General features: G+C 47.1%; 1 protein-coding gene across 2 annotated transcripts in view; it reads left to right on the top strand.

Moving 5' to 3' along the window:
* Positions 1 to 14,298, top strand: part of FBXO33 (F-box protein 33) — a 29,286-nt gene extending 14,988 nt beyond the window's left edge. The window contains exons 2-5 of one of the 2 annotated variants that reach the window (XM_068131181.2): positions 6,095 to 6,482; positions 8,188 to 8,515; positions 11,164 to 11,376; positions 12,303 to 14,298. In XM_068131181.2, coding sequence (XP_067987282.1) covers positions 6,095 to 6,482; positions 8,188 to 8,515; positions 11,164 to 11,376; positions 12,303 to 12,337 — 964 coding nt within the window. In that variant the 3' untranslated portion in view covers positions 12,338 to 14,298. Of the gene's footprint in view, positions 1 to 6,094; positions 6,483 to 8,187; positions 8,516 to 11,163 lie in introns of both variants that reach the window. The other variant, XM_068131180.2, reaches the window with a different exon arrangement.
* Positions 14,299 to 15,795: the final 1,497 nt, after the last annotated feature.

The raw sequence follows: 15,795 nt of genomic DNA, 5'->3' as shown, positions 1-15,795 counted from the left end.
AATAGAATGTCCACACCTCAAGAACAATGTCAAGATTTAATTCATTGTAGAAGCCTCACTCGAATATAATGAAGATTACAACACAGTTAAACAGTACTATGCCGGATTGCCGGCGTACTCAAACAGGACTCCAGACAACATATCGAGCAGGTCTTCTGCCCGATTCGGTCTGCATCTTGTCTTTATAGTGTTTTGTTGAAAAAAAAGAAATTCTTCGGGGCTTTGGGGTGTCGGCTTGAGCAATGAGGGTTCGAACAAGAGGTCAGGGGTTCAGATAAGCAAGCTCAGGAAAGCATCTGGTTCGCATTTCAGCATAAGCCATAAAGATAAGCATTTTAGGACAAAGAATCCAGACATTCCATTTTGGCTGGAAGAAACAGTTTCAGGGTTTCTTGAAGTAATCTACATATATAAAACACAGTTTGTGTGTGTGTGTGTGTAATGTTACCGATAGACTCCTAAACGGAGAGGCTCACGTGCTTGATATTTGGCATAGACATGGCCATTGAGCCTGGGAAGAACATGGCCGACCTAAAAAAAATTATTTCATAATATTTTTTTACCATATTTTACCTCAGCGCATTTCAGCGAGGAATATTATGCACGGAATCTGAGGCGGTGGCAGAGCAGCGCGCTGATTCGCTCAGAGCGATCACGTGATGTTCCTTGCCGCCATAACTCAGTTACGCGATTCGCACGTATTTCAGAGCGAAAAGCGATTGCGTTTTTTCACATTTCAGCGAGGAACATTGCCATTCACACCACATAGGTTTTTTTTCTTTCATCTTTACGAGATCCATATTTTTATTCATATTTACCTCAGCGCATTTCAGCGAGGAATATTATACACGGAATCTGAGCAGGTGGCAGAGCAGCGCGCTGATTCACTCAGAGCGATCACGTGATGTTCCTTGCCGCCATAAACTCACAGTTACGCGTTCGCACGTAATTCACATGTTCAAAACAAACGAGAGCCGCGAAGCGAGTTGGTCGAGTCGTGCTAACCAAGATGGCGACACGGCGGCTTCACTTTTCACGGAGTATGAGCGTTCTATATATTTTCAATTCAGTGCGCCCGACTCGCTCACGTACTTGATTTGTGGCATAGACATGGCCATTGGGCCTTCACGGTGTAATTTGTGCGAGGCTTTTGTCCAAGTGAGCTTGAGTCGAGAGGGCGAATGTACGGGTTGGGAATGTACGGGTCTCCCTTCTCCCGCCCGGCAACGCCGGTACTGGAGGGCGTCACAGGATCGGTGAGTCTCCAAATCCGCTTCGTGCTGTTGCGAAGATGCAGGACGATGTCGCGATTGTTGTGCTGCACTCCGACCATGAGAACTGCAACGTCATTGTTGACTGGCCTCCCCTTCCCTCCCCTTCCCTCCCCCTTCCCCCCCCTCCCACCCCTCTCCCCCTCCCCCCCCCCCCTCCCACCCCTCTCCCCCCCCCTCCCACCCCTCTCCCCCTCTCCCCCCCCCCTCCCACCCCTCTCCCCCTCTCATCCCTCCCCCTCCCCACCTCTTCTCCCCCTCTCATCCCTCCCCCTCCCCACCTCTTCTCCCTCCCCTCCCCCTCCCCTCCCCCCTCCCCTCCCCCTCCCCTCTCCCCTCCCCTCCCCCCTCTTCTCCCCTCCCCCCCTCTTCTCCCCTCCCCCCCTCTCCTCCCCTCCCCCCCGTTCCCCTTCCACCTCCCCTCCCTCCCCCGCCGGCATTGCCGGGTACTTCTGCTAGTATTGTATAACATCGTTGCACAGCTGATCAATGTAAGCTGTATTCCTTTAAGTATATCTAAGCACAGCACATGAGAGGAGAGGAGAGGAGGGGAGGGGAGGGGAGGGGAGGGGAGGGGAGGGGAGGGGAGGGGAGAGGAGGGGAGGGGAGGGGAGAGGAGGGGAGGGGAGAGGAGAGGAGAGGAGATAACAATGGGGCGGAGAAAGGGGGTGGAGCTATGATCGTTTTGTGGATGGGGTGGAGCCCATCCTTTCGAGGGGCGGAGGGTTGTCAGAGAGTGGAGGGGAGCCCGGTACGCTTGGAATCGCACTGATTCAGAGCAGATTCAAAGAGGTTTTAGGAGAATTGGGAGTGTGCCAGGGAGAGCATCGTGCTCTGAGGACTTTAGAGAGCATCGTGCCAAGGAAAATGGCATTGTGATTCTAAGGAGAAACGTGCTTGTTTTGTCTGCTTGCTGCCTGTTCATTCATCGCCCACTCGTCCCACCTGTTTGTGGCTGTTCAGTGCCCCCATCCTGCTCCATTACCACCATCTCTTATCCTCCCCCATCCAAAACCTTGATCTTTTCTACCCCTGCTAATTTTGGTCCCCTTGTGTTTTATACCTCCCCCCCCCCCTCCCCTTCCCACGCCTCCTGCCCCCAAGCCCTCTCCCTCCCACACTTCTCCCTGCTCTCAAATGTTGTGGTTGTGTGCTTCCCCTTCTCTCCCCATCTTGTCTCCCGCTCCCTCTTTTTGTATATTTTGTTTGTCTGGTTGATTTGTTTGTGAAATAAATGTTAGCTCTTTCACGAGCCTCGATTCAGTATACAAAAAAAAAAAAAAAAAGCCACCCGGTTTTTGGCCCCTTTCCCTATTTGTGATGAAGTCCGGTGTGTGATGCCATAGGTTCGTAGTTCTTTTGTATATAGTTATTATTGTATTCAGACTTCCCTGTTTATTTGTTGTGTTCTGGATTAAACCCATTAGTTTTTAAAAGATGTAAGGTTCTTGTCTCTCTCCTCGGTTCTCACTCGCGCGTAGTCTGCCATAATTTGGTTAAAACCATGTTTGTAGATTGCCAGATTTTAACCCCCTACCGCAACTTGTTCAACGCCAGTTGAGCTGTTGGCGCTACAATATTGTCCTGTCACCCGGTGGTTAACATCGCTGGATGACGGAAAGCCATAACCATCCTTGATTGAGGCGTGTAGCCGACATTTTGGCTGTGGTTTTTATGGCACGCACGGTACAGAAGGCAAAAGGGTGCTTACCTGGACGGAAGCCACACGGGTTTATTCTCGGACACACGCACAAATAATCACACACACAAATGAGAAAAAATGCCACAATAATGAATTTAATGAAATTAAATGCAAGACGATAAAATGAAGGTTGAGGTAAAATAAATCCTGCAATGAGGGGACCCTCCATGCGGACTCAAAAACAAAGGGGAAGATAAAATAAAATAAATTGTTTTGTTGAGTCGGGCGGTACTCAGCTCTGGTCCAAAATGTGTTGAGGGGTTTGTTGGTCAGCGCCGCTGGTGTAGCCACTAGCGTGGGAAGTGCTCCGACAATGGTGCCGAACCCCAGCGTCAAACGCCCAGGCACGAAGCAAATGGTGAAACAGCCATTCCTCGCTTCCACTGCCGAATGCAACGCGGCTCCAGCTCCCCCGAAAAGCACCACAGCACAACAACACCCCCTCCTCCAACGTTGCAAAGGTTCGCAGAGCTCCGAAAAGTTCTCCTCACGATCGCACACGAGCCAGGAACAGCCAAGCCAGAGACAAGAAAATGACCGACCGAGAACACACACACACACACACAGAGAGAGAGAGAGAGAGAGAGGCAGACTCTTCTTCTTCCTGCTCTTGAACCTTCCCTGTCACGCCGTCCAATTGCCCGAGCTCCGTCAAATCACCCCATGTCTCCACAACCAATGACGAAGCTCGGGGCGTGGCCTGTCGGTTACGATAGTTTGGAGGCGGGGTTTATTTGCCGTTCGCTCTGCCTGAATTGTTGTAACTGAGGTGTTTATGGCCGGCCTTGTTGTAGTTGTAAAAAAAAAACGTCGGGAAAAGCCACAGGAGGCAATCACAGACGGGAAAACGAACTTTAATCCCTACCTATTTAACATAGTTCCACCCTCCCGTCCCCCCGCTCCCCTCCCGTGAAGACACAAACAATCTTAAGCTCCAGTTCCCCTACTTAATACATCTAGATGTCTCCTACACGTCCACAGTCCATGCTACACCTATATGATCCTGCCTCCACGATTGTAATCCATCATCTGCCCCCACTTACATAACAATATAATATGGTGTCGTGACCCTTTTGAGCCAGGATTTTGTCAAATCAGCTTGCTAAGCAGAAGTCTAGTTTCTTGTGTCCTTGCTGTGATGATTCTTCCCAAAGCAAAATTTAGTTGTGTGATTATGAAAATGTGTTCAAATAGGTGATTTGCAATCTGACTAATGCACCTTGATATTCGTAAATGAGGCTCTCTTTAATAATAATAATCAAGTCTTCGGTTTTTTTTTGGCCTTCAGAAATGACAATGGAGTAAATTTAATTTATCTATATATATATATAAAACACAGTTTGTGTGTGTGTGTGTAATGTTACCGATAGACTCCTAAACGGAGAGGCTCACGTGCTTGATATTTGGCATAGACATGGCCATTGAGCCTGGGAAGAACATGGCCGACCTAAAAAAAATTATTTCACAATATTTCTTTACCATATTTTTACCTCAGCGCATTTCAGCGAGGAATATTATGCACGGAATCTGAGGCGGTGGCAGAGCAGCGCGCTGATTCGCTCAGAGCGATCACGTGATGTTCCTTGCCGCCATAAACTCACAGTTACGCGTTCGCACGTAATTCAGAGCGAAAAGCGATTGTGTTTTTTCACATTTCAGCGAGGAACATTGCCATTTACACCACATAGGTTTTTTTTTCTTTCATCTTTAGATCCATATTTTTTTTCAGCGAGGAATATGATACATGGAATCTGAGGCGATGGCAGAGCAGCGCGCTGATTCGCTCAGAGCGATCACGTGATGTTCCTTGCCGCCATAAACTCACAGCAAGTAGCATAGATTTTAGCATGATTAGCATTTAGCATGATTTAGCATGATTTAGCATAGATAGTGTTGTGAAAATCAATCAAGTCCACAACTTTGTCCCATAGGTAGGTTTAATAACAATCAGATCTCTGGCATCATCCTGTAGAATACAATCATGCAATATATATCAGGATCGTGGCATCATATAGGAAGGATCGATAATATTAGTCAATGCAAGCAAGCCTAGAATGTCTGCATGTACGTACCATCCGAGTCTACATGTCAGAGTAAATGTCGCAGGAGTGGTCCGGAGTCGTGGACGTCCGAGGTCTTATAGTCGCCTCTCAGTGGTTTAAGTGAGCATCACACCTGGGTTCAACTTTGATACATTTTCACTACAGATAGTAGCATGTTTTACATAGATTTTTTTTCAGCAAGGAATATTATACACGGAATCTTAGCCGGTGGCAGAGCAGCGCGCTGATTCGCTCAGAGCGATCACGTGATGTTCCATTCCCGCCGCCAGACCATTGAACATAAAACACAGTTTGTGTGTGTGTAATGTAATGTAACCTCCCCTCCTCCCTCCGTCCTCCTCTCCCCTCCATCCTCCCCTTCCCCCCCTTCCCCTCCATCCTCCCCTTCCCCCTCCCCCTCCCCCCTCCCCCCCTCCCCCTCCCCCTCCCCCTCCCCCTCCCCCTTCCCCCTCCCCCTCCCCCTCCCCCCTCCCCCCATCCTCCCTTCCCCCCTTCCCCCCTCCCTCCCCCTCCCCCATCCTCCCTTCCCCCCTTCCTCCCTCCCTCCCCCTCCCCCCTCTGCTCCCCCCCCTCTTCTCCCCCCCCTCCTCCCCTCCCCCCCGTTCCCCTCCCCTCCCCTCCCCTCCCCCCTCGGGGAATGTAATGTAACCTCCCCTCCTCCCTCCGTCCTCCTCTCCCCCTCCATCCTCCCCTTCCCCCCCTTCCCCTCCACCCTCCCCTTCCCCCTCCCCCTCCCCCCTCCCCCTTCCCCCTCCCCCTCCCCCTCCCCCCTCCCCCATCCTCCCTTCCCCCCTTCCCCCCTCCCTCCCCCTCCCCCATCCTCCCTTCCCCCCTTCCTCCCTCCCTCCCCCTCCCCCCTCTGCTCCCCCCCCTCTTCTCCCCCCCCCCCTCCTCCCCTCCCCCCTCCTCCCCTCCCCCCCGTTCCCCTCCCCTCCCCTCCCCTCCCCCCTCCCCTCCCCTCCCCCGCCCGGCAATGGCGGGTACTTCTGCTAGTATCACATATTTGGTTCAATCAGTGCAATGTCCATGTATAATGATAAATGGCACTTTGTGTGCAGGTTGCAGTGGTTACTACGCCAGTTGCTCCGTAGCTGCAAGAGGTTGCGCTGGCTTTCGCTGGCTTTCATGCTCGAAGCCGCTGCACCTGACTTGCTTCAAACACTCCCAAGTACCACACTCGCCTCTTTGCAACACCTTAGCCTACTACGCCTACATGGATCTCTGCCACTGGACAACAGCGGTGGAGATGCTCTCCCTTTGCTGCGTCCCGCTGAAGCCAGCCGCCTTATGGCACTGCGATGCCTGGCTCTCGATGCACCCGACTTCACCGCAGAGCTGGCGCAGGCGCTGGCCCGTCGTGGTGATGCCACACCACTCTCCCGCCTTTGCCTGTTGCTTCATCACCAGCACCCCCGGCTGAGTAAATCTTTGGACGGGATGCCTCAGGTGCCGTACTGTTGGTGATGCCTTTGTTGGTTTTTATTTTTTGATGTGGTGCCTTTGAGCTTTTTGGTTTACAGATATGTTGTATGTCATTACAGAATTTAGCTGTTTATGACCATGACTAGGATGAGCAAATTGATTTAGCCTTGAGGTATTTTTGCTTCTAGTTTCATGGGAATTGGAGACCCTCTGGACTGTGGCTCGTATCGAGCGATAAAGTTATTGGAGCATGGAATGAAGGTATTGGAAATGTTGTTGGAGAGGAGGATAAAGAAGAAAGTGAAGATTGACGAAATGCAGTTTGGATTTATGCCAGGAAGAGGAACGACAGACGCACTTTTTATTGTGAGGCAGTTGCAGGAGAAGTACATGGAGAAGAGGAAGAAGTTGTTTCTTGGGTTTGTTGATCTGGAGAAAGCATTCGATAGGGTTCCACGTGAAGTAGTGACATGGGCATTGAGGAAGTTAGGAGTGGAGGAATGGTTGATCAGAGTAGTGATGGCAATGTACAAAAGAGCGCGCACAGCTGTAAGGACGAAGGACGGGAAAAGTGGTGAGTTTGAGGTGAAGGTGGGAGTGCATCAGGGGTCGGTACTAAGTCCACTACTATTTGTAGCTGTGATGGAGGTGCTGGCTCGGAATGTAAAGAAGGGTTTACCGTGGGAGTTGTTGTATGCAGATGATCTAGTGTTGATTGCAGAAAGTATGGATGGACTGAAGGAAAAGATGAACAAGTGGAAGGAATGTATGGACACAAAAGGTCTGAAGGTGAATATCGGAAAAACGAAGGTGATGGCAAGTGGTAAAGCATGTGGTGAGGTGGAAAGAACTGGGAAGTGGCCGTGTGCTGTGTGCAGGAAGGGTGTCGAAGTGAATTCCATTCAATGTACAATGTGCGCTGAGTGGGTACATCAAAATGTAGTGGTTTGAGAGGGTCATTAACCAGTGTGGCAGCTACATTCAAGTGTAAGGTGTGCACAGAGGGAGCTGCAGATGGAGGAAATGTTAAGTTGGATCTTGGAGACGGCGTGAAGCTGGAAGGTGTGAAAACATTTTGTTACCTAGGAGACATGCTGAATGGAGAAGGTGGATCAGACTCGGCAACGGTTGCGAGAGTGAGATGTGCATGGAAGAAGTTTCGCAAACTGAGTGGCGTGTTGACGAGGAAGGGAGTGTCGCTGAAGCTGAAGGGAAAGGTGTATGCTGCATGTGTGAGAAGTGTTATGATTTATGGGAGCGAGATATGGGTAATGAACGTAGAGCAGCAACAAAGGGTGGAAATGCGAATGGTTCGGTGGATGTGTGGAGTATCGTTGAGAGAGAGGAAGACAAATGATGAATTGCGAAAGATGATGGGAATCGAGCCTGTGATTGATGCTGTGAAGAGAAACAGTTTGAGATGGTTTGGTCATGTGTTGAGGAAGGATGAAAGTGACTGGTTGAGAAGAGTGATGGAAATGAATGTAGAAGGAAGTGGAGGACGGGGAAGACCGAGAAAGACTTGGCTAAAGATGGTCGAAGGAGAAATGCGGCAAGGGGGTTAACAAGGGGAGATGCAGAAAATAGTTCAAAATGGAGAAGATTGTCATGGGGACCGCAAGGCTAACCCCCGCTCTTGCAGGGAAAATGGCCTTAAAATGCCTGTTGTTTTGTTGTTGTTTGTTTCATGGGAATTGACAAATAATTTCAACCTGAACATTTTTGGCAGGATCAAGACTGGAGAGCTTTGGCAACCCGCAACCCGTTGCTCAGAGTCTATGTGATGGCGGTGGGAGTTGGTGCAGAACCGCTTCACCGTCTTTTCCGCCCAGGTTTACCCCTAGAGCGCCTTCACCTCGATGGTTGTCCCGGTGTATCGACTGCCTTGCTTGATAATGTTGGGCAACAGTACAATCGCTGGCTTAGCCACATGCTTCTGGTGCGTGAGATGAACGACATGGGCCCCCCAGCACTCAACCTGAACACAGACCGAGCTGAGGACCCCCTCGTCCTACTTGCTTGGAAGTGCAGTCATCTTGCACGGCTTACTGTGCACGGTATGGAAAGCTCTGATGAATGTAGGAATGGCTCACTGTTCAGGAGGGAATATATTGCTAAATTATTTTGTTCTGATTTTTTGTGTACTTGAATTTTTGACAAGACCTAAAACACAAAGCAAATCCTGTAACGGTGTGACAATGATCATGTGGTGCTGTGATGGTATCATCATGATGCCATGTAGCATTGTTTTGTTGATTTAAATATTTTTCTGTTGTAAAATTTGAGTCTGCTAAAGATTGTTTTCCCCACCAAGTGTAGAACTACCAGTGTGGCATTTCACGTAGTGGGAAATCACCAAAATAATGTCCCAAATGTGGTGGGACCATTTGAGAATTGTAAGGGATTCTGCAATTGCCCTGCATTTAAGAATGCATGTTATTTGAATTTAATTTGAATTGAATGTTATTTGAAGTTTGACGTTGGAAAAGCAGGAGAATCTGCAGCACCTTCCCCTGCCCCTCCCCCTCTCCCCCACCCCCCTCTACTACTACTTCAACAGAATGATGTTTTATTTTCTTCTTTTGTTTGTATACAAAGTCAAGGTTCTTGGAAGACTCAGAACACAACGGAACAAAAGGAATAGTCGAAAGAGGGGGGAAACTCCAACAACAGGGTTGAGGGACGAAATAGATTGATACTTGGACAAATAATGGATGTAGAGAGGAAGGAGAGGTTGAGGAGGATGCATTGGGTGGACAAGATGGATAAAGAAGCAAACTCTCAGGAAGGAAGAACCGGAAATTTGGAAGGCGTTGGATAAGGGTGTGGGGAGAAGGGGGGAGGGGGGGGGTGGTTGTCGTGGGTAGAAAAGATCATTATTTTGGATTGGCGGGTAATCTGAGATGGTGGTGAATAGCCTTCTTGAAGACCTGGATGGAAGAATAAGATTGGATGAAGAGAATGTGGAAGTTGGTTCCATAGATGGGGAGGGGGGGGGGGGGGCAGGGAACAAATGAGTGGAGGTGAGCAGTGATACTTGATTTTGGTAGTTTCACCAGGATTGGTTGAAGATTGACTGTGTGTGCCCTGCAGAAACCTGATGGGGACAAATTATGGAAAGAGCAGAAGGTGCAACACCAGAATGGAGATGGTAGAAGACAGAGAGACCACCGACCTGTCTGATGGGAAAGTGATAGGCCCATAGACTCAGCTTCATCACGTGAGATTCCAATAACCTTGAAGGCCTTGGTTTCCATGGCGTCACGCTGAGCAAGATGTGAGGCAAGGGAGCCACCGAGAGTGGGCAGCAATACTCAAGCTGTAGGTTGATAGGAGTTCAGGTGTGCCAATGAAGGACTCTGTACGATCTGGGATGCCCAGTCGGCGGCTGGCTTTGGAGGCCAACTTTTAAATGTGGTTTGTCCAAGAATGATCATGGCTGATGGTGAGACCGAAGAGTTTAAATGAATGAACTTCCTTAACAGGATTATTGAGAAAGTAGATGGGAGGGTTTGCCATACGGTCCTTTTGGAGAGGGAGAGGGAAAGGAAGAGGGAGAGTGTGAGAGTATGAGATTTGTCTGGATTGAAGGACATATGTATTTCAAGTGTTTGACCATATTGTGACTATATCGATGTCTGAACAGTGGGAATAACATGCTGTCTGTCTGTCTGAAGGATGAGGGATGTCAACAAGTTGGAGTGTGGAGTGAAGGATGAGGCAGAGGGAGGAGTCATCAGCAAATAAATAAAGAGGATTTTCCACCAGAGATTCCAGAGAGATCATTGATGAAATTCAGGAATAGGACTCGGCCCAGAACCCTGCCTTTGGCGACTCCAGCCTTGATGGGAAGAGGAGATGAAAGAATTTCATCGAGTGCTACACATTGACTACAAGAGTAGAGGATGTCAGTAAGCCATGTGTGGAGTTGTCCTTGGATGCTCTAGGCAAAGAGTTGGAGAGCAATTTGGGATGCCATACTATCAAATGCACGAGATATGTCCAGAAAAACGGCCCTGATCTCATGTCTAACATTGAGGGCCTCCATCCATTGTTGGGAGAGTAGGGGCAGAATGTCCAAGGTGGAGTTACCGGGTCTGAATCAGAATTGATGATCTGAGATACGGCCGTTGGAGAAAAGGAAGGATTTAATATCAACTCTGATGACGGATTCCATGACCTTGCTGACTGACGATTGGAAGTAAGCTTATTCGTCTGAAGATAAAGGTATCAGTTTTTGCACCTTTTTATACAATGCAGTGATTTATGGAAGATGTCAAAGTGCTTATGATGGGGTGAAAAGAGCAGAGAGAGGATGTGCAAGAGCAGTGAAGCAGTTTTTTTAGGAGGTCTGAGCTGATGCCATCCAGTCCTATTGTAAAATCAGTCTCGGGTTACCAGAAAATTAACACCTGATGGAAAGATCCAAGTGGGCATGGAAAATAGGGATGGTAGGTTTGTAGGATTGGGGAGTTATGTGGGAGGCTCAAAGAGAGATTGTGACTGTTTACTCTGTTTATCAGTGGTTTTTATTGGACTTTCATTTCTTTACTATTTCTATTTGGTAATGATGCTGGTTTCTGGGATTTGATTTTGGTGTTGGATAACCTTTGTTTATGCTTTTTTGTCAATTTTGTTTTTGCCCTTGTGCTAACGATTATGACTTTGACATCTACAATGAAACTTGTATTCCTCTGCTTGTCAGGTTACCTTATGTGGGACTATGACATTGTGGCCATTGCTCGGCTCCGAGGTCCAAGTTTGCTGGTCTTGGAGGTGACTGAGGAGAGCTTAGATTTTGATCTGGAAGCACTGCAGCTGGCGGAGGGCTTGGAAGGCCGACAGCCACAGTCAGGTTGGAGAACATATCGAGAAGATCCATTGAAGATGCTCGAGCATCAAGTGGCAACTGCTCTTGGTAGGCAATGGGCCCCAACACCCCTCGGTCATAAGCTGGATGTGTTCAATCAGCCAACGTGGACCTTCTGTCGGGAAGTGGAGAGCTTTGGGATTGATTAGATTGTACTTGCAATGCCATGCTCCTCTTTATCACTCCTTCCATCGACATCACATTCGCCCATCCTTCCAAAAACCCATGCAACATTTTCTTTTACTTTTCACAAAATTTAAATCGCTCCATCTCCTTCTCATCGTCAACGCTTTCACATCACTTAATTTATCGTCCTACATAAATCTTTTCCTTTATGTTTATATTATATGCATATTTGTTTGGGGGGATGAGGCTGCAAGCAGAATCCATTCTGGGATAATTGCTGTTCGCATTCGTACTTTGACGTCCATCTTGGTGATAATCGAACCTCCTCCTGCATCCAGATGCTTTCAGTGGGCTCAACCATTCGCACCTGTAAATGGCTGCGGAGAAACGTGACCAAATGCATACAAGCCCTGGAATGGGTTCATGTCAGGGCCCAATTTTCTTTTTATCTTTTGAAGCATTATCTTTTCCTTTTATCTTTTTTTGGGGAAGGATGCTTTCTTATCTTTTTCCTACACGCCAATAGCTTAGGTTGCAGATCTTAGGCATCTTTGCATATTGTCTGCTTTTCTGATTTGAGATAGCTTTGTGTATCGTGACCGAGACAGATATTTTTCCCTTGGCTTTGCTTCCTTATTTTTTGGGGGTTGGGAGGTTGGGGTTATTTCAGACTAGATAATTGATTAGAAGTGATACAAATCATTTATGCGCACTTGTGGCAACATGCACTTTTTTCCCCCCACATCCCATGATTGCCTGACATGTGGTGTGCTTTATGTACCCATTTTTGTCGCCTTTCTGTACGCACCCATTAACTTCGCCCTCCTCCCCATTTTTGTTGCCTCCAGTGGCACCTCCACAGGCACACTGCAGCTCAGGGTAAGTGAGGGTCGAGCTGCCGGTGCCAGCACAATGCCGTTAAGGCTGTGGAGGTCACAATTAACGAGTTTGTTTTTCAGGCCAGCGTGTCTCTCTCTCTCCTTTCTCCTTGTCCCTACGACCGTGCTTGTGCCATGCAAAGTAGAAGCCTTTTTTGCAAGGCTGGAGTTTGTCGAGCGCAATTGCTTAATATTTATTAGGTGTCACTGCTTTTAAATTGCCTCTAGTGGCAAAATATACTAGTATTGTTGAACCTTTATATTCAGCAAATGCTCGATTACCTTTGCCTCTGGTTATCTTAATTGAAATGTATATTTTTTTTGGAGTGGACAAAGATATCGAATGTGACTGACTGTCAGGTAGCAACAACTTGACTTGCAGCTGAATGTTTTCCTCTTGCTGCTAGGACCCTTAATGAGCAAGCAGTGTTGCTCTCAAGACCAGATAGGAATGTAACCTGCTAAGAACTTGCACCTAAGACCAGTGGGGCAGTGCCAGTCCTCCAAGAAACACTGGCAAGAAGAAGAAAAAAAAAAAGAGAAGGGTTTATTATGAACCATTTTAACAGCCTTAATTATGTTGTACTTGAGAAGCACGGATCAAACATGCACAGCTGCGCTGTGGCTCATTTGCTGCTATGGTCAGAGAGGTGACAGCCACGACGAGGCCTCCATCACGAGCGAACCGGCAGCGCCGTTGTTCGGATCTCGAGGTGAGAAAACAGCTGGGAAGGCTGATTCCTTAATTATAGTTCTCGGATATCGCCCAGCGGGCCATGTTGAGAGAAATCTTCGTCCGATCATCGTTGGGATGTTGCTTTTCTATTTTGAGCGAAACATTGAGGCCGATTTGAATGTGGAATCGTTGTTTATTCGCGAGGGCTCTACCAGTTTCGGAATGAACATAAATAACTGTTTAATCTCCGAATACCGGTCTCTTGCATTGATAGCAGAATCACAGCCGTTCTATCGTTATCTCTAAACTCAGTACTGCGTTTTTGGCCTTCAGAAATACCTCTGGCTCCACGAGATGGAACTTGGTAAGATAGCACTTTATCTGGGGAGTCTATCATTTTCTGCTCCCCCAACATTTCGATCGGCCTGGTACATCTACATCGGCCATTCCACAGTATTTCTCGTGTGCCGATTTGCATTACCAAGCGTTACTGCCTGTATCATACATTTTGAGGCTGACTCGAGTGGGTGCTTACTGGAGAGATTAAATGATGTTAAAAGCAAATGGCCGAATGGCTTTTGCCAGCCATTATTCCCCCCGCAGTGGAGTTTGGTCAGCCTAAGGTCAGCTGAACTAATGAATGCAATGAACACATTCCAAGCTTGTTTTAAACACCGTGTCGTACGGGTGAAAATGCCACCGTCATCTCTGTGAGATCACGGACAAGATCTGTTCTTCTGTTTCATTTAAATTTTTTTTATCTTGCGCGTAACAACAGTGTTTTTAGTTTGACAACTGGAGAGAGGAATAACTAGCTCCTTATTTTATACCCTTTAACATCAGCGTTTATTATTGAAGCCCAGTGCCAGATGCCTGATATATTTATTTATGACCATTTACCTTGTGTATTTATTAGCATATGTGCGTAACCATTTTTAAAAAACACAAACAATAATAATACCTGTTTGGGTGTTTAACGCTGACACTGGTGTGAGTAAAGCTGAGGTGAAGTGCTTGTTCACTCGTACCTCAAGCTGCTGTCATCTGAGCGGTGCATCGTACTGCAAGCTGGCTGAGAGCTGCTCAGTGATGCCACACATGATGGTGGAGGTCCGAAGTCAACTCTGCAGAGTCAGAGGCTTTCATGTTTCTTTTAAATAAAAAAAATTGTTTTGAATATTTTTGGACTTTGGGGATGGTTGATGTTAAACTGTGTGAACTATTGTATTGTTCCCCTTGTATTTTTGTTTTTTGGTTTTTCCTGTCCAATAAAGTGTTTCACAAGCACGATTGTAGAACTTTGTGCTTTCTTTTTTGTCCACTGATGTCCGAAGAAAGCAAAAATTTGGGATTCGATTTTATTATTATTATTATTATTATTATTATTATTATTATTATTATTATTATTATTATTATTATCGCTAGCAGAGTATCCGCCTGGTATGGACGATCTTGTTCCAAGCGTGCAACATGTTCTTCTGACGCATCCCTTTATTTTGGGCAGTGTACAGTGCATTCAGAAAGTATTCAGACCCCTTCACTTTTTTCACATTTTATTATGTTGCAGCCTCATGCTGAAATCGTTTAAATTCATTTTTTCCCTCATCAAGCCACACTCAATACCCCATAATGACAGAGAAAACAAGATTTTAGAAAGTTTTGCAGATTTATTAAAAAGAAAAAAACTGAAATATCACATTGACATAAGTATTCATACCCTTTGCTATGACGCTTGAAATTTTTCTCAGGTTCCTCCCATTTCTCTTGATCATCTTTGAGATGTTTCTACACCTTGATTGGAGTCCACCTGTGGTAAATTCAATTGATTGTCCATGATTTGTAAAGGCACACACCTGTCTATATAAGGTCTCACAGCTGACAATGCATATCGGAGCAAAAACCAAGCCACGAGGTCGAAGGAACTGCCTGCAGAGCTCAGAGACAGGATTGTGTCGAGGTACAGATCTGGAGAAGCCTACAAAAAATCTCTGCTGCATTGCAGGTTACCAAGAACACAGTGGCCTCCATAATTCTTAAATGGAAGAAGTTTGGAACAACCAAGACTCTTCCTAGAGCTGGCCGCCCGGCCAAACTGAGCAATCAGGGGAGAAGGGTCTTGGTAAGAGAGGTGACCAAGAACCCGATGGTCACTCTGGCTGAGCTCCAGAGATCCTGTGTGGAGATGGGAGAAACTTCCAGAAGGACAACCATCACTGCGACACTCCACTGATCTGGGCTTTATGGCAGAGGGGCCAGACGGAAGCCTCTCCTCTGTGAAAGACACATGAAAGCCCGCTTGGAGTTTGCAAAAAAGCACCTAAAGGACTCTCAGACTGAGAAACAAGATTTTGTGGTCTGATGAAACCAAGATTGAACTGTTTGGCTTCCGTCTGGCCACTCTTATTTTATAAGTTTGAGTGTTGCAAAATTACCTGTATATTGTCATTTTACTGGTTTAGCAAGTAAATCTTACTTTTTTGACAATTTTGTTTTTGGTATCGCGAGTTGCAAGGACATAGTCATGGCAGAAAACTTCAGTAAAGAAGACGTCGGAACTGTCGTTGAAAAACCTCACATGAAATCAACAAAACACAACAACATGCATTTTAAGGCCATTTCCCTGCTAGAGCGGGGGTTAGCCTTGCGGTCCCCATGACAATCTTCTCCATTTTGTCCTATTTTCTGCATCTCTCCTTGTTAACCCCCTTGCCCGCATTTCTTCTTCCACCATCTTTAGCCAAGTCTTTCTCGGTCTTCCCCGTCCTCTACTTCCTTCTACATTCATTT

Source organism: Myxine glutinosa, chromosome 11, assembly GCF_964187855.1.
Source record: "Myxine glutinosa chromosome 11, kmMyxGlut1.1, whole genome shotgun sequence".
NCBI classification, from domain to species: domain Eukaryota; kingdom Metazoa; phylum Chordata; class Myxini; order Myxiniformes; family Myxinidae; genus Myxine; species Myxine glutinosa.
The sequence above is the reverse complement of the archived record's forward strand: the minus strand, read 5'-3'. Positions and strand labels throughout refer to the sequence as shown.